The sequence below is a fragment of the Gambusia affinis genome, linkage group LG04, assembly GCF_019740435.1.
Source record: "Gambusia affinis linkage group LG04, SWU_Gaff_1.0, whole genome shotgun sequence".
Lineage (NCBI taxonomy): Eukaryota > Metazoa > Chordata > Actinopteri > Cyprinodontiformes > Poeciliidae > Gambusia > Gambusia affinis.
In genome coordinates, this window is record NC_057871.1 from 16,378,049 (window position 1) to 16,399,922 (window position 21,874).

The following is a 21,874-nucleotide window of genomic DNA, read 5'->3' on the forward strand; positions in this document are numbered from 1 at the left end:
CGGCTGATACTTACAGGCATGTAACTGTCAGCTAATACAGACAGGAAATACTTGTGTCCGTTGTCTTTCACCAGGTCGGCTTGACATGACTGTGAAAATGGAGAGCAGGAGTTGAGAGGCGTCACTCTTCATTTAGAGTAACAATTATTATAATGTGTTGCTTTTTTCTCTTTTTCCCAGAACAGACTGAGTGACGACTGAATACCATTATTAAATCAGGGTCGGTTGAAAAGAACGGTTGTCTTCAAAGTTTCCTCAAAATCAAAATATTAGGAAGTGCAACAGTAATAAGCAACAACTGTTGCCAGATTTTAATCATTTCTAACTAAAATGAAAAAAAAAAAAAAAAACTGTACTTCTAGTACCCGAGCTGACGCTTCAGCTCTTAAACATGGCTGCATGTTTGTTATTTGAAATATATTTTGATAAATTTGTAAGACTTTTTTATAAGGCCTTTTGAATTTGAGTTTTATTTGTTGGCACAACTCATCATCTCCAAATTCTTCAACAACAAAATTGTTTAGGAGGTGCACTTTATCCCCACAGTTTTGACAATTACTATTACTTTTAAGTAAAAGGGAAAAAACTGAGAAAAAGCACTTTATGCCTCTCTCCATCCATTTCTGTAATGTTTTCATTGGCCAGAGTGAGATTGTGAGAATGTCACTGATATGAAGAAGAAAAATGCTTCAGCTGAATGCTCACAGTTTAACTCTTCAATGTCTAATTTATGAGAAAATTACACTGCAGGTTGACTTCACAATCAAAATGGTGATTGAACATTTATGAAACACGCATATTAACACAAACCTGAACCTTTTAGTTTAAATTTTGACAAAGTCCAAGTGTTTTGATTATACTAATGTGGAAGTGCCCATCCTATGAGGTTTTAAATGAAACAGGAAAGAAACACACAGATGATAAACATCTGTGTAGGATTGTTTAGCATTACTTACACTATCCACAGCAAGGATTTTGGCCCAGATGAACACCAGCAGCGGCCGCAGCTCCCTGGCTGAACTCTGGAGCAGCTTTAACACATATGGGAAGATCCCAACAGACAGGGCCTGCAAGATCCACAAACAACCCAGCACCGGTGCTTACAGGGCAAAGTCATGTGGCCTCTTAGCAAACAGGTGTGAGGATAGAGTAAAGCTGAATCAGGCAGCAGAGTGGCCTGAGATGTTTATCACTTTCTACAATGCTCTTATATATATATATATATATATATATATATATATATATATATATATATATATATATATATATATATATATGGCCAGTATATATATATATATATATATATATATATATATATATATTTTTTTTTTTTTGAAAAATGTAAAAAATAGAGGTTGGGACAGACCACAGAGCCATAATCTCAATCCTATGGAGGAGCTATTGGTAGGACTGAAAGACCAAATGGACTCAGTTACAAAGGTTCTGTCAGGAGGAATGGACCAGAACTCCAGTAAAGCATTGTGAGAAGCTTGTGGAAGGAAACCCAGAAGGTTTGACCCAAACCTTCTGGGGTTTGGGTCAAACCAAATAATGTTTTTTATTTCAGGAAATAAAAAACATTATTTTCTGAAACTGGCCAAATGTATGTGAACTTCTGAAATCAATAAATTTACAAAAAAATCTCTAAAAAAATGTTCTCGCTAGGTTTTCTAGCATATAATTTTTGTAATTCTAATCTGATCTGACTTAAGGTCAGACAGCAAGAAAAAAAAATTTTTACTTGGTGAAATATCTGGTTTCAACTGTATGATTACATTTATTAAGAGAAAACAGCATGAAAGGGATTTTTTAGATTAATTCTTAAAATGTGGTCAATATAACCAAACTGTTCTTTGTAAACCAAGTGAGCTGATCGCATATTTTAGTTTTATTTCATCTGAAGCTCACGTTTAATTCTTCAATCGATAATTATTTCACTGTGCAGAATTTGTCTTTGTGTTATTGCACTGTTGTTTAAATTTTTCAAACCATTTTGATAGATTTAAAAATGATGCAGTTATTACTATGGTGGAACATATTTTCATGCTTTCAAATTGTTTAAACTACCTTTGACACTCAGGGTTCGACTATGTCAGATTTCACTTAGCAGTGTCAAACCGATATAAAAGAGGCGAACGAACCAGACTGACGGCCCAGGGTCCCAAATCCAGGAACCGTCCAAGCAGGTCCAGCGCCCTCAGCCGATGCACTTGACTCAGGAGAACCTGAAAGGCAGGAAAACAGATCAGAGGTAATCTGGGTTTGCCTACGAAACCGGAGGGAAGTCTGAGATTAAAGGAAGAGGAAGAGCAGCAGGGAATATGGCAGAGAAGGTGAGTTGGAACAGGTGGTGCTCCCACCACTACTAGAACCAGAACCATTACTGAGTGTGTGGGCAGCTGGGTGTGTCCTCTTGGCTGCCATTTTATTTGGATGCTTACAAAAGGTATCGGAGTATGACATCATCTGTGTGGGCGCTTTAACTTACCTGCATTCATATAATGAAATACCGATGCCAACTGGGAATAGTTTAGAAATCTGTTGTAGCCACACAAGACTATTTATAGGATGCATATGGCAGATGCTAAAAATACATAAATGCTTGTGTTTGCATAGACTATGCAATGCAGCATTAAAGTCTGTGTGAAGGCAGGACGCTGGAGCATCTCCATGTGACTTTCACAGTGTGTGTGGGAACAAGCATATGGAGGACCGCAGACTCACACAAGCATCTCCTCCTACACACGACGCATGAACAGAATCCTCGGGGGGACATCGACCTGTGAGCGTGACCGCAGAAACAGAAGGAGGCTGGGGGAAGACCGGAGCACGTCTGCCTCCAGCTCTGAGGAGGAGCGTGGGAACGTCCGTGCTCGTGTGTTTTTACGTGACGTAGGCGCAGCAGAAAAGCCACAGGGCAACAACCCGACCCAAACCTCTCCTGGTATGAGCGCAATCCAACTAAATCCATATCTTTCTTTCATTCTCATCATCACCGACTACATTTGCTGTGCATTATTCATAGAGCAGAAGGCCTGGAAGGAATGGAAATAAAGTCCCAGATCAACACTGCAACACAACAGAGAACGTGAGTGTGTTTTTACCGCTGCAATATCTTTACCTCACTCTGATTCGCAAGCAGTGAGTAAGTGCTGCCTCCTGTTCTCCTGTGTCTGAGCACCGATGCGCGTCATGTTGCAGTGCTTCGTGAAAATATTCTCACCCCCCAAACCTTTTCACGTTGTCTCAAATCGCAAAACCTCGTTTGTCTTAATGAGACGTGTCGACACAAAGCAGTGCATATTGATGAAGTAAAGAAAATTTTATTGTGCCTTTCAACATTTTCAACAAATCAAAATCTGAAAAAATTAGCACATACCGATTCTTCTAAATAAAATCTGATGCCAATAATTACCTGCCAAAGTCACTAAATTAGTAAAGAAAAGGAGTAAGGGCAAGGAAAGCATTAGTTTGAGAAGCAGTGAAATTACCACTGTGTAACTCTGGAGGAACTGCAGGGATCCCCAGCTCAGGTGGACATAGCTGCAGACAAGACAACTTTTAGAGGCACAGGCCACAAATTTTGGTGTTTCTGGGAGAGTGTCAAAAATAAAGTGACTGTAATCAGGAAGCCATTACAAATATGCCATAAGCAATATAAAAGGCACATACATAATGCTTTGTGTGGCAGAAAATCCACAGTGAAACACAGTGGTGCCAGCATGACGCTGTGGGGATGGGCTTTTTTTTCCCAGTACAGCCAGTGAAGTTTGTCAGATTTGAGGGGAAAATGGATAAAGCTGAATAAGAGTACGATCCTTAAAGAAAACCTGTTAGAGGACGACAACCCTGAACATACAGAGGTTACAATGGCCTAGTTAAAGGCTAGTGTTGTTGAAAACACTGTATGCTTTTTATTTCGTTTCACAATCATGCTTTGTGTTGGTTATGATCCTAATGACTCCTAATGACTTACATTGCAGTTTGTGGTTGTGATGTAAGAAAATGTTCAGGTCTGAAAACATGCGCTCTGTGTGAGGTGCATATGTTGTTTAATAGCTACAGGCCTGTTTGTGGAGGAACAAACAGGCGTGAACGCCTCTGTTACCGTAGCACTGTGATTTTTAAATGCTGTAATCCTTGCGCACAATCTGCTAATCCTTTTTAGATGAAATAGCTGTTGTCAAGACAACGCAGCACAGCATCTCAAACCTGCTGTAGATGAGTTGTTGCTCATTTTACTAAAGACCATAATTGATGGATTACTCTGTTTTTCTTGTTTCTTGTTAATCTTTCATCCTTCAAATGGCGCCTGAAAATATTTGGCATCAAATCATAAGCACTCTAAAGACACTGTTACAGTCTTCATCCTCCTGTAACAGTGTGTGTAAACACACAGAATCATCCAGTAACACAAACACATATATTTTCTTCCAAATCACGGTGTTCAACCGCATGAAGTTGCACAAACTGAACGGCTACTGCAGCTGTTTCCCTGTTGTTTCCAAACAAACACACACGCACACGCAGCATCCACGTGCTCTTCAATCACGGCGCCTTTTTCCTGGCTTTTAACGGGTCCCGACGGGCCCCGCTGTATGGATGTGCTGCTGCTCGCAGAGCGCTGACTCAGCAGGAAATTACCATTCAGCACGGACAGCTTCATGCAGCTACTACGCTGTGATATAATGCAACGCTGCCACTGTACCACCCTGCGGGGAAGATGGCGGTGGAGGTGGAAGGACAAAAGCGAAGCATCAGACTGCAGCTCCCTCCCCACTCCCCAACAAATTTACCATTTCTACCAGACATAGGAGCAGCCACAGATGTAGGTTTAGCTGTGGGGATGTAATAAAGGAAATTAGCCTGAAAGTCCTGAACTGAACTTCCAAGAAGGATTTTCACACTTCTGAGGTAAAAGATGTGGTAAAAAGGAACGCCTGGTGTAATAAATTATAATAAATTAAGCCTTAGAGAAGAGCCAGATCTCAGGATAAGAAGTAGTCCCTGTAGCAGTAATATTCTCGGGTACCGGTACAGTTTTGGCAGGTGATTTGTGAGTTTAATCAAGATGCTATTGCTACATAATAGAGAATAAAGCCTTTTCTGTGCAACCTGCAACACTGATGGCTTTCGGTATCAGGTAAAATCGACAGCAGCGCTTTATGTAGCGGTAGTCGGTTTAAGCAGCTGCTTGGCGTGCTGTGAACTGTGTTGAGAAGATTGGCCCTCGCTCCCCTTGACAATATGCAACAGATGTTGATCTGCAAACACCTGAAACATCTATGCCATGTTTAATTTGTAGACATCATATGTAAAAATCACCGAAAAGCCATTAGTCATGCAAAATATCCTGATTTTCTCTCATGCTGCATCTGGTGCTGTGTTTTTAATGTCATCAATGCATTAGTGTCAAAATATTTAAAAAAAATAACAATCTGGCAGCCAAAAGAAAAACAGCAGAAAGCAGTGCAAATATCTTTATCTATTAAATATAAGTAGATGTGAGTCATAGGAGAAACATAAGACAAAAGGAAAGAATGAGAGGAGGACAGAATGGCATCTTCTTACTAATAATTGCAAAAAGAAGAAATTATAATACTTTTTCCCCACAGAAATAATAAAAAAACCTACTGATCAGTTTCAATTCTTGTAGTTATAGTGTAACATACTAAAGCAAATATGTAATCTATGCTTGACTTCGATGTTAATGTTTTCAATTTGGTGTATTCTCCAATCACCAGGCTTTGCGTAGATCATTTCTGGGTTAATGAAGTGCCATCATGCATACAGAAATCACTGATCATAAGAAGGTGTGCAGGCATGGTTGCGTGTGTGTACCTGCAGCACTATAGGGAGCTGTTCAGGAGGGTTTCTGTTCTCCACACCCATGGTCAACCAGACCTGAAACGCTGTGAGCTGCTCTGCGAAGAACGGACTGTGCTGTGGACACAAGCAGCAGAAGTAACAAAGATATTAGAGCTTTTACTGTGCTGAATTTCCTTCTCTCTTACTTACACACACACGCACACACACAGCCAGTCTGCAGCAACTAGCTCATCATTTCATAAAAAGGCCCAACATAATGAGCTGAGAGGTGACACTGCACTGCAGCAACAACATAAATCCCGATCGATCATGATCAGCTTACCGTCTCTGTGGTCTCTGCTGCCGTGGCAGGCCACCTGATTGGCTGCTCGCCCCACGTTATTTGATAATGCTGTGAGGTGAAATTACAGCAGGAATCATGCCATGTTTGGGTATGGTAATAGATCTTGAGAAGGGAAATGACAGCACTGAACTGGATGGATGGGTTAATTTATAAATAATCACAGCAGGAAAATAAACACTTCACCAAACTTTGACCTTATTCATCGTTTTGTGAAATGTAAAGCATCCTGAGTAGACAATCTGCACTCAGAAAATTACTAATTTGTTCAATTTGTTTTTTTCATCTTGTAGATGAAAAAACAGAAAAGTTTCATTAACAGGAATATTTAATGTCCCAGAACAGCAATTTCACACTTGTTGCCTGAGAAGGGAGCCAAGATTAGGGTACTGGCAAAGAGCACTTCCAACCTCACAGACCAGCAGAGATCCAAATGAGATGCTGTGGCTTGACTTTAAAAAGGTCTACTTTGCTCCAAAACCCTCCAATGTGGCTGAATTAGAATAAATCAACAAGGATGAGTGGACAAAATTCCTCTACAGCTGTAAAAGATTCACTGCAGGTCAACACTAATGCATTATTGCAGTTGTTCACACAGTGAACAAAACTTGTGTTTACTTGTTTTGTCTTTGACTAATATTTAATTTTGGTTTGATGTTTTGAAATGCTGAAGTATGACAAACATGCAAAAACGTAAGAAACCGGGAAGGGGGCAAACACTTTTTCACACCACTTTTCTTTTCATCAATTTTACCAAAGCCTCAGAAAGTAATATGTATAGCTGAAGAGCATCAGAAAGATCTTAAAGACTCCTGAATTCAACACAGAGCTGGAAGATCTTCTTTAAAGGTCCTCCGGGGCTCAATTATGATGTTGGTAAGTGTTTTCAGCCTGAGTGCTAGGGAAAGTGTGGAAAGGAAACTGCCCCCAGGAGAGCGATGGAGAAGAAGCCCACCTCCGAGGGCGAGGTGGACAGGAAGAAAGCCCAAGATTAAAGTGCTAAAGTCTCCTGAACAGTTTCCATTACAAAGCACAGGTTGTGACTGATCTATCTACAAATCAAAAACCAAGTCGGCTCATGCATAAAAAAAAAGAAGAAAAAAAAAAAGAGTTGATCGAGATATATGAGCCCATCATCAGTTCAATAAGCCTCTTGCAGCTTGTTTTCATTGAACTCAGCATCTCTATCAGAGTCCCCTGCCGTGTCAGTAAATATAACAATAAACACACCAGTGGCTGAAAGTGCAGGGCCAGTGGTTTCAGAAAACCGTTTTTTATTTGACACTCATACTTGAGTTATAAGACTTGACATTTTACAATATTATCCACTGGGAATGTGTGAGTATGAGTAATTATCAGAGATGGTGGTGGTGCTGATGGAGGAAAAGCTGCAGAGCAAACGAGAACTGTTTGGTGTTCCCGGACATCAGCGGCGGACAGAAGCCATCTATCAAAGATGGCATCCTGTTATCTCTAACATTCCCGTCGTCACTTATAAAAACACAGCAAAAAGGATTTGTCCGCGTTTTTAAAAGTGTCAGAGTCCCGGTTTTATTCCTCAACAACATACACACGCGCACACACGCACGCACCCACACACACACACACACACACACACTTACTCTGAAGGCGGTGCCCTCCTCGATGATGGTAGGCAACTGAGAGAGGCAGATGTCCACGGCCAAGTCCCAGGCTTGCCTGCAGGGATGAAACACGGAGACACAAACCACATTAGAATCACATCATCTGATAGTCAAAATCAACACAAGTCAGGTAATAATGCAAAAAAAGTTAAATACAAACATATTACTACTATAATTAATCAAATGTTGACAATACAAAGTAGTTACAACAATAGTAATAGCACAATTATGAAAATACAGAAGTGTTTACTGATGTTTGCATTTGTGGCGTTATTCATATTTGTAATTACAAGAAAAGAAGACAAGAGTGAAAAAAAGATGCTTGTAATGAATGGATAGTTATGAAATTCTTACTAATAAAACAGAGTGTTTTTTAAAGAAATTATTACAAATAAATCTATCACATTTTATTCAAACTTTAAATTCAGTTTAAACAACTGACTTTAAAGTCAGTTGTTTCTCACTGAATAATGAAATCAATAGTTCAAGTTCAAGAAAGCTGTACAGTTCAAATGTAGTAATATCATAGAAGTATAAAAACAAATCAACAGTGGCACCTTTTCCCTGTACACTTGATACAGGGAAAGATAATGAATAAAAGCATTATTTGCTACATCATATTCAACTGGTCAATGAAACAGACAGTAAATCAGCCAACTGCATGGCAACTCAATGTTTTTAGACGTCTGCACGACTTGCTGAAGTTTAGAAGCATCGGAAAGGAGAAGACAGACGAACAAGAAAGGAGAAGTGAGTCGACTGTGAAAGCACAGGAAACTGAATTTTCAATGAAAACAACTGCAGCTGCAAGATTTAGATGGCTGGGTTTCATTTTGGCATAAACACAAAACCGTGGAGCTATCCCGCCTCATTTCAACAGTTCATGCTGCTGGTGGCGTCACGGAGTGGAAAATAATATCTTGACAAAATTAAGGATTGTTTTAATGCCACAGCCTACTTGAGTGCTGTTGCTGACCATTTCCATTACTTTATGACGACAGAGTACCGTTTTTCTGATGGATACTTCAGCAGGATAACGCACCATGTCATAAATCATCTCAAACTGGGTTCTTGAACATGACACTAAGTTGATATTGGATCTCAATCACAGAGCTCCTTTGGGATGTGGATGAACCAGAGATCTGCGTCGTCGATATGGATCCGATAAATCTGCAGCAACAGTGTGGTGTCATTATGTCAACATCAACCAAAATGGCGGAGGAATGTTTCAGACATTTAATTCCAAAGAGACAGTTCTGTTATGATTTTTTTGTATCATGTATTATTTATCACACATGTATATTTCTTCACTATCATGTTGTAATAAGATTTGTTATACAAATAGTTTTTCTAGTGTTGTCAAGCTGATGTTCCTCTTAAATAGATAGCAAATAATGCACTTATGAACAATTTTTAATGTATCTGAAACTTGAGAACTGAGCTGAAAAACATTAATTACAAATTTATATTAGAAACAAATTTGTATTTGTATAAATAATTTATATTAAACACAATTTCTTGGGTACTAAGATAGTTTTTTTCACCCAGAAATAATTAAAAAAACAATAAAACAAATCGAGCCACTCTTTTGACCACCTTTTGCTAGGTTTGTTGGGAATTCAATCTTTCGCACAGGTTTACTTACATATGTATGAATCAGAATGTATTTCATTTGCTTTGGTTGTGTCTTGTCACATAACACAGCTAAATGGATTTTCAGTTTGTACACAAGTGCAGGTCAACACCAGATCTATGGTCGAGTTTTTAACCCCAGTGTACAAATCCATTTTTCTCAGATCAGATTGTCTCCCCTGCATTGTTCTCGGAGCGCCTACAACTACTGAGATTTCTTTCCACGGGTCCTGGAGAGGGCAGTGAGGAGCCTTTAATCCCCCTTCTAAACACCAGCTCTTCTCCCATGGTCATTTTTAATTCATGGGGTTATGCAACCCACATCAAACCTTATCACAGCTTCTCTTTTCTCCCTTTCAGCCCGTCTCCTCTAACCTCCACTGGAAGCTGGAAGCTTCTTTTTCTTGCAGAAAATTGAACTCAGAGCCTCGATGGGGCTTTTTCCTCTCAGTTAGCATGAGTTAGAGGTTGATTCATGTTCCCAGTTGATGCACAGCGATGTAATGTGAAGCTGAATGAATGACGCAGGGTTCACTCTGTCTGAGACTCTCCTGCTCAAATGGCTTTTCCCATTATTCCAGAGTGATATAATAGAGTTGCATTGCTGGTTGACAGCACAGTGCAAAACATGTAATGGACTCACTGATGAATGTGCAACATGGAAACATATAAAGGTAGCTTGATTAAGGCTATTGGGGAGGGGGATTTGTCACCAGTAGCAGCACAAAGAATTAGCCCTGTGGTAAAAATCTTCACAGTAAAAAGCTGACTGCGTTCCTAAGAAGAGATGCTGTTCATCAAGTAGCAATTTGCAGCCACATACAGTGTTGGCTGTAAAGAATCTAGATCTAATTAGGCTCCCAATGGCTGGGCCTGGGCTGAAAAATACTGAATTTAAATCTAGTTCAGATGATGGCGTCACAATTCACAGTGTTTAACCCAAGAGAATAACACTTGGGTTATTCTCAAGTGTGAAACGGTTACATGATAAAAATATATCTAAAAAATATCAAGAAACGTCAATGTCCAACTACTCTCTCTGTTTTCTGTTTCTCAGTAACAGTGTATCATTGATATAGTTGACTAAAATAAAAATAATAGAAAATGAAAGCAACAACTCAACTCCTTTAACAAATCAGATTTGAAATCATTACATTTTGGTTTCATAACTTGTGACTGGGAAATTGCCAGCTCACGAGTCCATCCCTGATGGCGTTTATGCAACCCGTTGGCATATAAACAACCAGAAATTACCATATTATCTGCAAGAACGTACTCTCAGGATGGAGGCTGCTCCAAGATTATTATGGCATGGTTAACCCTCTCACAAGGCCGCAGAAGTGACTCATCACCAGAGATCATGCGTGTTGTTGAGTGTGAAATGAAGGGAAAGCTGTGTAGGGGAGCATTTGGCAGCTGACTAAGCTCTTTTCTCTGGTAGACTGCAGAGAGTGGTGAAACAACATGAACCAATATAAAACAGACATACACTACTGGCAATTAAATGGCTGGCAAGGGAGTAATCAGCCTCAGGCTTATTTGCCCTGCCCTGTTCTGCCTCATTTGAATAACAATAGCTGTTTGTGTTTTGGCACTAACATGAATCAGCAAGCCCTTAAAGTACTTATTCCCTCCTCTCCATCCTTTCCGGTCCAATCCATGCTGGCCCAAACTTTTATTTTCCTACTTGCCTTTTATCTCCAACACTTACTCTCTTTATTGCCCTCACAGTTTGGTTTCCTAGACTCCTAAAGCACTGCTCAGTCGTTACTCTATCCTGCTTAATATTGCATGTGCCGTTGTGAAATCCCAATTTGTTGGGCCACAAACACTGAAAAGTACCCGCAATCTAAACTAATAGGGATGAACAGGCGAGAAAGAAAGACTACAGCATGCTCAAGGAGTAAAGAGCAGTATTTGTTACAGGGAGAGATGCCAGGCGGTTACACAACGAGGCTCTCCTGGAGGCTTTGCCAACGCCAGCCAGATAATGAGTGGGAGAAGCAGAAAGAGGCATTTTTAGAAGACGATGCACCGGAAAAAAAACCGATGGAGAGATGTTTGTGTAACTAAAGGAAGATGGATGATTAGATAATGGCTTTTACATTGTGCAAAAGAGGAATCGGACAACAGCAGGCCTTTGTGTATAAACATGCATGCTAATGAGAAAACATGGTGGACAAATGTAAATGGGGTTTATTTCAACTCAGTGTTTGTCTCATTAAGCAGTAAATAATGCTTAATGAGACATGCTTAAGAAACCTTTTGGTATTTTTTGAGAGAGGTGAAACATCTTCAGAAAATATAACAATTGTGTTTAATTCAAATAATTAAACAAACAAAGTGCATTAGTAGTTTTTGATTAAAAACTTTTTTTTTCTATTTTAATAATCTGCAACAACTTGAATATTGTTCTGGAGATTGTTCAGACGTGCTTAAATGTACAGCCATAAGGTCTATACATAACCAATAAAAACAAATACGGATTCTTTTATTTGAAGTGGAAAAAAAAAAAAACGAGAATAACTTTCTTTTTGGCCTGAATAGTTCATACTTCACAAAAACTCAAGTGCAGAGGTATTTGTATATTACTGTTGTTGAACACAAGACCAAACAAACGTTCTGCCCCAATCTGTCGAGAAGCTGCAGTAACATCCAGCCAGAGATGCAGGAGCCGAATAGTGTAAAGATGTTCTTACAGCTCATGAAAAGGGAACAAATTTCTCATTTTTTGCAGACTGTGCAGTTTGTTAAAAAGAGCACTTGAGTAATTCAATAGTCATGTCTTGTAATCCATTGATTTTGGATGTGTGTGATGTTAAAACACTGTTTCTATTTTCTATTTCAAAAGTCCATATTGTTCCCATCTGTCTATTCCACAAAACATAAACACTTTACTTGAAAAGCATCAATTTAAGAGAAATATCTCATAAATGCATTAAATAACTAATGAACCCTATAGAGTCCCAATCATTTTATGTACAATTTTAATTACATGCAGTGTATCCGTAAAGGAGTCAAAGTGCTTCACTTTTTCCACATCTTGTCATGTTACAACCTTATTACAAGTTGTAGTAAATGAATCTTCCACAAAATCCAACACGCAAATGACAATATGGAAAAAAGTTTGAGATTTTTGCTAATTCATTAATAATAGAAAACCATCACACAATCACAAACACAGCACCAAGTTTTCTCTGCCTACTTCATATCTAATCTACCGTAAATAACAGCCACTAGTGGCAGAAAGATCTTCAAAACAGATCATGCAACACAAATTACTCCTCAACAAAGCAGCAAAAGAAAACAAAAGTGATTAGTGTATAGCAACGGTCAAGCCAAAGTCAAGATCACAACCTCTGTGGCAAAACCTCAACAGATTCATTAAACTGAGGCGACTTGGAAGAATGAGTTTTCCAAAATTTCTCCACAAAGATGTCAGAGGCGCTTAAGATCCAACAGAGAACAGTAACTATAACTTTTTCCTGCAAAAAGCAGCTTATCAACAAAATGTTCTTATAGTTCTTATGGACTGCAGTGCATTCTGGCTAAGCCTCTTAAATAAATATTAAAACAGAATAATATGTCATGTTTTTCTGATATCAAAAGCTTTAAACTAAGAAAGACGTTTCCTGTCAACCACTCCTCTTCTGTTTCCAGTTGCTCCTATAAAACACTGAGCTCACTCCTCACAGCAACACTGGCAACAGTCAACATGAAAATAAAAACGATGTAAAGAAAATAATACATGAGGAGTTTGCATATGTTCAAAGGCAGAAACATATAAAAACACCTCCACATGTTGGCACAGGCTTCCACACCAATACTTATTTAAGAAGGCTGTGAAAGTGACTCAACCATTTATATTGCTTACATGCAATCTATATTCAGAGAAGTTCCAGAATGCTGTGCTTATCTTGATTTTGCTTATAGATCCATGACTGTGAATGAGAGACAGGGGAGCAACCTGTTGTATGTTTGAAGATGCATAAAGCATCTGTTGCATCACTGGAAAAAACAAAATAACAAAATGTACCAGAGAAGCTATTGATTTTTCTGCTCAACTGTATTTTCTTGTGTCAGGAACAAAAAGAAATGTGAAAGCAGCAACTTTCCTGTGACTAAAGCCTATTTGGGATCACGGTTTCATAAAAAAACAAACAACCACAAGCTCTCCTCTTAATGGTTCACCTTCATCATTCACATTATGTGTTTGTATATGGGTTGTAATTTCTTTTAGAGTACAGCCAGGAAAACAGGTATTCATATAAAAATAACAGGAAGTCCATGGATGTGATGTATGTCATAGGTCAGCTCGATCGTGAATGAAACTGCTCTATGAAGTTTACCAGAAATTGGATGTGCTGTAATCAACCCCACAGGGAGCAGGACCACGACATCTTCATCAGCAATAAAATGTCTTAAACAGATCATGTAATGGACTTGCTCCAACTTTAATTCCTCAATATTTGGGAGCATGGCCAACATGGACTGAATGGCTTCATTCACTTCCTGTGCTGCCAATGCCAAACTACAACCCTGTATAGAAAGACGATAATTCAAAAACAGTGCAGAAGATTGATATCATCTTTCACAACTCCTCCTTGTGTTCACTGTTTGTCCAGGTTGAAATTCCACTGGAGAAATCAAGCTCAATGGGAGAAATCCTAGACAGAGCACTACAGGGAGATGAATATAAAGTGGAATTGGGTAGGAAGGTAATGGCCAGACAGGAAACACCCCATTAAATATTAAACTCTTGATCAAGATATTTTATTTATTGCTGGAAAAGAAAGAAATTTAACTGAGATTAAACAACATCAAATAATCTTCTTTTAGTCAACAAAAGACATTAACAAAATGTGCCTTCCATGTGAGGATAAAGTTAGGACACCCTCAAATAGCTGGTTTTAAACCCTTTGGCTGAAACAACTTCTGGGAGGCATCTATCAAACTCTGACTGTCGAGATGTTTTTGAGCGATTTCTTGCATGTACAAGCCGTCTCAATGGAGAGTCACAAAACAACCAAACCTTAAAAAATGGAAATCATTGTAAGGAAGCAGTTTCCTTTCAGTTAGAAATCCCTTCACACTGACACAAATTAGCTTCCAGGCATGTGTCACTGTTTGAATTCACTTCTAATTTCCCAGTTGATTTTTTAAAATGTTCATTCATTAAATATACATACCATTACATAAAGAGGATGATACTGTTTCCTAATAAAGAATATGTCTCTTAGAAACTCTTCTCATCCTTCAATTGATTTCTGTCTGATTTAACAGCCGGGCCTTGAGGGTGACTCCTGTCTTTCCTCTAACCTCCAGCTCTACAAAGCCACAGACATTTGTGCATCTGCGTGTTCATGTAACCCGAGCTCTGCTTGTGAGCGCATCTTACCACATGGCGTGCATGTATGTGGGGGGCAGACGGGGGCTGCTGACTGGTGTACAGTTGTACGACCTCATTATCCTCTCTGCAAGCAGGAAATTGCGAAACAAGCTGGCCACCAGCAAGTCCTGGCGAAACAACTTCTGGAACAGATCTGAAGTTGGGGATGGAGAAAATAGAAATTATATATTATTCTGCAGACAGAAGAAGGGCAAAAGACAAGTTAGATTTGCCTACATGTAAGAATAAAAGAAAATGGGGCATTTTATATGTGAATGAACAGAGCAAATTCAGCCAAAGTGACTTAATTTGTAAAAACAATCATCTGGACTGGGGGTTTGCTTCACTATGTAAAAGACAGAGAAATGCTTATTTTCAATTAGTTGTGTCCTTAATCGTGTCCTCTTCTTGTAGCTTAGTCCAATAGGACGGTGGGTCAGGAAGGCTTGCAGTGTCTGGGCACATTTGCTCTACAGAAAGGAGATGATGTGACAGAAGATGTTGCACTATACAGTTGAAACCAGATATTTACATTTTATTAAAAGACGCAATATAACACTTCCTTTCCACTGCTTCTGGCTGGTGATTATGATTTTACTGTTACTTGTTGGATTTATTTCTTAAGGGACAATGAGCATGTTGTTGGTGACAGGCTGCAGAAGTCTCAGTGTGAGTGTGAGTGTGTGTGTGCGCGTGATTTGGTTAAGGTGTATGAAGTGCCTTCATTACATGAAAACTCTCTGATGTGGGCAGCTTCATTAACAGCGGAGCCCCGAGGTTTTAAAAGGCTTTGGCAGACATCAGCATTGTCACAATGCTATCACGTGGGAGTTCGGGTGTGTGACTGGGAGGATGTGTGCTGAATCCATGAAACAGGAGGGAAATCAAGGAATACACAATCTAGAGGCAGGTCATAACAATGAGTGTGTGCGCCAGCGTTTTCATCAGGGCAAGCATGTGAGAAATGGGTAGTTGGAGTGAGGTGTGCCGTCTGCCAAGCCCCGGCTCAAGTGATATCCTCAATTATAGTGCGGGGAACTCTAAACACAATTAATCTCAATTTGAAGAGCTGACCTGCACAAACTGCGCTTCTGGCATTTTATATCAACAGCGGCATGATTTCAGCCACTGGGGATGTTCTGATGCTCTCACAGTAATGCTGATGCCTAAACATCGCTGCTTTTTATTTTAGGTGCCCCACTTTGGACTCCCTGAGAGCTGAGCCACGTGGGAGGCTTTATTTTTCATCATTGCCCAGATATGTTTAAAGAAAGATTTTAGTATGCCTCTGATGTCTTTGCAAGCTCATCTTAATCCCCCAAAACATCCACTGAGTGCTTTCAAACATTAATTTCAGCTTATAACAGCAAAATCTTTTAAAAAGGAGCTTATTTTCCTAATTCTGACAGCTGGTTAACGTACCTATAACAAATCAGCACACTAAGTCATTACTAGAAATTCCTTTTAAATCTTTGTTTTTTTCAATTAGCACAGCAGCGAAAGTGCAGATCATTTGGTTTTTGTATTTCTCGACGGTTGCTGTTTACATGTATACCGCAGAGCGGGGGTTGTTCTTATGATGTAAAATACAAGAGAGAGGAGACAGTTGGAGCATCCCTGCAGAGGACACTCAATCTTTCACCAGATTTGATGCAAATTGATGCGCTTCTGAGGAAAATCAGTACTTGTACCATTGCAAATCTTTTGACTGAACTGAGATGGTCTGAGAAGTTTAAAACTTCTCATATTGATTCTAAAAGAAGGAAAGAAGTAAAGACAGAAGGAACGAATGAAGAAAAGAAGGAAATTAAAACTTTTTAACTGGGGTCCTTTAAGAGCTACAGTAAACATTTTGTGAAGGCAGAAAATTTTTAATTCAGCCAGAAAAAAAAGAGAAATCAGAATCTGCTCGGAAATCTCTGACCAGTGTAGCTGTAAATCGCTAAAAAGAAACACAATATGTTGCTTTATTTTTGTGTGGTGAAATTTATCATTTTTATTTTACATTTTTTGTAATCCTATAAAAACACTATTCAAGCATATTAATGTAGATCTGTCACAACACACATTAAATCAATTAATTACATGATTAATTAAAGCAAGCTCAATAATTTCTGTTCGCATAACCTATGGTTTTTCTCTTCCTACCAAAAACTGGATGACAAAGAAGTCTTCAGTCTGATGCTTTGTTCTCAAAAAGACTTTATCGAAGGACAGTTTTGCTTCCAGAGACTTCACAATTGATTTTATTTGTTGTTTCTGTGGTTTTGTTTGTTTATTTTGCATATTTAACATGTCTGTGAGCATTTGAAGTTTATCAATCTTTAAGAATGTGTGCATTATTATGCCATTACCATTACATTACTTTAAAATGGTCTCAAAGCAACGATATTATCGTTTATCGCTATAACTTCTGGGACAATTTATCATCCAACAAAATTTGTTATTGTTACCGGCCTACATTCATGTGGTATATATATATTGTTGCTTTCACATACTTGTGAGGATCCAAATAAATACAGTTTCCTGACGAGGAGGAGACTGTTGTGACGAAGAGACTCACCTCTGGGCAGCACGTTCCACGCGATGGTGTCGGTGATGGCAGTGAAGATCCAGTTGAGCTCTCCGAGGGGTGTGCGTCTGTCGTTGAGCCTGCCAGGGATTCTGCAACACAACACAACACAGATGGCATCGTGTCAGCCGCACACACCGCATGTCACAGGGTTTACTCAGAGCAAAAAAGGAGCAACTGTTCTGCACTATTACAACACCATGTGAAGAAATTAACATTCGAAAGCACCGAGTTTCTTACTCGGAGATTAGCAGCTGAATATTCATGTGTTTTTGTGCCTCAGAGCCGTTGTAGGCTGAGATCAGACTGACACCAGGAACAAACACAAAGTAAGTCCAGCCTCTCTTTGATCATGTTTGAGATCTACAAGATAAGATGTTTTAAGAGGCAGATATATTGCAACAATGTCAGCTAGGATGTCTTTACAAAGTGAGCTGCATGAAAACAAATCTGTGTTCTGATTTGACTTGACAAGGTGTCTCAGTAGTAAAATATTTACACAGGTGGCCATCTCCCGCTGATCCTGGTAGCACCTTCTCTAACGTCATAAGATGCTAAAAGATTAGACATGAATCAATTTGTCAACATGCAAAACGTACTTTTGTATATGAATTTCTCATTTCCCTTTAAATGATTTGAATATTTGTGGTTGTGTGCGTCCATTTTTACTCTCTGTTAAAGGTGACAGTCTGAGAATGGTGAATCAGTCACTTCACAAAACAAAAAACTAAGTTCTTTAGGTTTAGCATAAAATCTTAATATTCATTGTACAACCTTTAACTGTTTCCGTCCAGATTTCGCCACAAACTGTCATTTCCAAATTTTTATCATCATTAGATTCCACACTAGAGCACAAGCATACTCACTTTCCCTCTCTCAATAATACATTACATCTCAAGTCATTTATCACCCTCCACCCAAGTTTGTATAAATGTGCAACGAGGCTGAACTTTTTTTGACCCAAGCCCACAATTTCTACCTCTAAGTGACAAATAATAGCAGCTGTAAGGCTCCTGGCACTACCAGCCCTCTGTATAACGATGAGGGCCGGCTAACTCCTGAGCACTTTGAGTGCCTGCCAAAGGTGTTTGAAAAGTCAGCAGTCAGGATGAACACTCAGCAGTTCCCATCCTCACTGATTATTCTCTGTAATACATTTGAGGGGGGGGGGGGGGAAGAGAGGCAAGTGGTGGATGGATGAAGAAACAGACAGATGAATCCCTGAATGGGTAAGAATAGCCTCTGAGACGTTGAGGCTTGTGCCATCAATCAAAGTTTGGGTAAGTTTTGTCCATCTCTTGCTCTCCACATTAAGTTAGGATTTATCGCCCCAATTTAGTTTCCACCAATGCTCTGGTTTCACATCTATGAGAGTGTCTCCAGTTCCAAATAAATGAAAGAGCACAACAAAGAAAGTGCTGACATTATTTTGACCCTTTAAAACTTTTTAGAAGTTCTTTATGATGAATCTAGTGGGGAACAAAAAGGCATTGACCTTAAAAGGTGTAAGACACCATGGCCTTGAAATGAAGATGTGAATGTGAGGTGTCACCTTAGACGGTTGCTTGATATTAAAATGCTGGTTTGAACTTTGAGTTTTTTGCTTTGATTCAAACAGTAAAAGTGAACTATGAGTTGCAACATATAGATTAATAAGATATTTAGACCTTTAAAAGCTCTCACCAGAATATTCACATAGATTAACTGACAAGCACTGGCTAAAAATAAAAAGGCGCTAACAGAGATCCTGTTTTTAAATTGAATAATTTTTGCGACAGATATTGAATACATTGAAGTCAAAGTTCACATTTAAAAGGCTGCATTGACAGCATGAATATCATGTTGATTCTGGATTACAAAGCTTCAAAATTAAACCATGTTTTTAAAAATGTTTTTGTGGACCATGAGTCTGTTGAAGATATAAATCATCATTAATCATCTCAACAGGTAGTGATCTCATATCAGCCCCTCATCAAGGCGGCAAGTTTATTTCCTATAATTTGAAAGAGTTGATTCTAGTGGCTCATGATTCTGAAGGTACTGTAGATCACGTGACACTCGAGTATATAAATACATCAGAATATAAGACACTGGATATAAACAAGCTCAGAAGGCTCTGCACAAAGGAGGAAAAAGGTCCTAGAAAAATACACAAACATCTCTGCCACCTTGAGGGAATGGCTTGTTCTTGACAAAATAGCGCATGAAAGAAGTATTTCATTACCGGATCGATACAGCATTTCCGCTGTGTTGAAAACAGAGCTATAACAGAGACATGATTCCCGAAACAAAGAGTTGGATATCAGAAATCTTCTAATTATTGAAGTACAGCAGGTTGGATGAAAAGACTTATAGTGAAAGGCACAGGGAAAGACTTAATATGGATAATCCCACATCAGTTGCTTCAACACCCCTCCTTTCAGACGAGCAAGAGGGGGTGAGCAGGTAAAATCCACATGCCCTGTGCTTCGTGACTCCATTATGTAAAAAGGCTCCTGTGACTGGATCCAACCAGAATGTGAGTTGGATGAACGTGGGAAGAAAGCAGACAGAAGGGTGCACAGATGGAGTGAGGACCGAAGAATGATCAAATTAATAAACAAATAATCAACATGCGACTATTCAAAGTTGCCATGATACTGAATTTGTTTCACATCAAAATGATTGTTAACAGAGGCGATGAATGTTTAAGGCCACTCCTAGCCATGTGTAACCTTTAAAGGTGAGCAAAATGAGTGGACGCTGAGTGTAACGGCTGGCTGCTCAGACTGGTGTTGAATAAGAACAATACAGAAAATGGAAGAGGGAAAAAGTTGTTTGATTTACCAACTACATAACATGTACTGCAGAAACAAGCTGCCTAGTCTCTTTGTCTTTAAGGCAGTGACGTAATCAGGTGTAAATTTCCAAACTTTACGTAAAAAGTTTGAACTCACGTAATGTGAGTTCAACCAGTTTTCCAGGCAGGGGGTTCAAGTTTGTTTTTAGGAAGTTGCGTGACAGTGGAGGCAGCAACAGCTGAGTTTTTAAGGAGGCGTCTGTCTGCCATCCTTTCAGCACTTTCCTCCGAGGGGTTGCCACGACACAGTGGCCACACAACTGCGTGCACATAGACTTGACAGAGATTGTTCTTGTGGTAAAAATGCAAGAACAAAACTACCAGTGAACCGATCCGTAGTTTGGATTTAAGCAATCATCAAATGGCAAAGAATGTGTGAAAAAGAAGTCAAAGTCCAAAATGACCCTTTAAAGACGTTGAAAAAAGAAAGATCCAAGCTACTAAGTCTGGTCAGAACCAATGAATGACTGCAATCATGGTCATTTAAAATCTTTTTATCTTTTTACTGTACTGTAAATATTTACTTTTGTTGTGGTCATAATTAAAAATACGTCCAGCATTCTTAAATAAAATATTAACCCATCTATATCTGCCACAATTGACAGGAATAGGCTCATCGATTAGAGATAAAATTGAGGGAAAGAAAGTAAAAAAAATCAACAAAATTAGTCAAAACCTGCAAAAAGGTATACGAGGTGAACATTAAGTATCACATTAAAGGGTCCTCACTCTGGTGCGGAAACATCAGATTATCTGGATTATGATTAAGTCAAGTAATGAAGTGCTTTTGTCTCCTGTTTGATTTTGAGGCTCAGCTTTAATCAAAGAGCTGGCACAACTCTAGAGAGTTCAGGTGAGATGAGCTTGGTCCCATTTTTCTTTTATGAGCTCTGAGGATATCCATAATTTAACTAAGGTGGATATTGGCTGACTCAACATTTAACCCTCCCCCCCATCCCCGTGCAACACATTGGACATGCAATCAACCAAAACAGCACATTTCAGCCACAGTGGTCCCACACTGCTGAGACTTCAAGACAGAGAAGTTAGAAACCCTTCTGCAAAAATGTATTACATACATACAAACACACCCAGATAGATAGATAGACAGATAGATAGATTGATAGATATAGAACATAATGTCAAGAAGACACTTTAAGTAACTGTTAAATATTACTTATATTCACAACTCCTTATACATCTGCAAGAAAGAAGCAAGTTCACAAAGAACCCAGGTGAACGAATTCTCAAGAAAACTCTACTTTTAACAAGCACAGTGAGTCAAAAGCTGTGTATGAGATTAAAGTGTTTTATTCATGGTTAAATAGGGGAAGACAACAAAATATATATGATAAAAAAAAATAAATAAATAAAAAAAAACCACTGACATAAGTCAGTGTGAAATTTGTATGTGTTTGAACTGTTCTTACAGCCACCAGGTCAAATGTTATTGTTCCTGTAGTCCACAGGATGATTCAGAGGAGACAGGAGATGGAAGATAAAAAGGACATGAGATTGCAAAGCATAAAGGGAGAGCTTCAGTGTCATCAAAATCCACCAACTAATGTCAGAATGGTTGAGAAGAAAGAATATACAAGTGAAAAAAAATGTTTTACTTGTTCAAAGGTAC

General features: G+C 38.9%; 1 protein-coding gene across 5 annotated transcripts in view; it reads right to left on the minus strand.

Moving 5' to 3' along the window:
- Positions 1 to 21,874, minus strand: part of rptor (regulatory associated protein of MTOR, complex 1) — a 139,924-nt gene that overhangs the window by 50,822 nt on the left and 67,228 nt on the right. For all 5 annotated transcript variants that reach the window (XR_006370320.1, XR_006370321.1, XM_044113284.1 and 2 more), the window contains exons 9-15: positions 17,397 to 17,497; positions 14,843 to 14,987; positions 7,792 to 7,867; positions 5,842 to 5,943; positions 2,142 to 2,225; positions 957 to 1,067; positions 15 to 89 (exon numbers count right to left, since the gene is read on the minus strand). Coding sequence is in view for 3 of the 5 variants with exons in the window: in XM_044113284.1 (XP_043969219.1) it covers positions 15 to 89; positions 957 to 1,067; positions 2,142 to 2,225; positions 5,842 to 5,943; positions 7,792 to 7,867; positions 14,843 to 14,987; positions 17,397 to 17,497 (694 nt within the window). In the remaining 2 variants the exon portion in view is untranslated. The remainder of the gene's footprint in view (positions 1 to 14; positions 90 to 956; positions 1,068 to 2,141; positions 2,226 to 5,841; positions 5,944 to 7,791; positions 7,868 to 14,842; positions 14,988 to 17,396; positions 17,498 to 21,874) is intronic.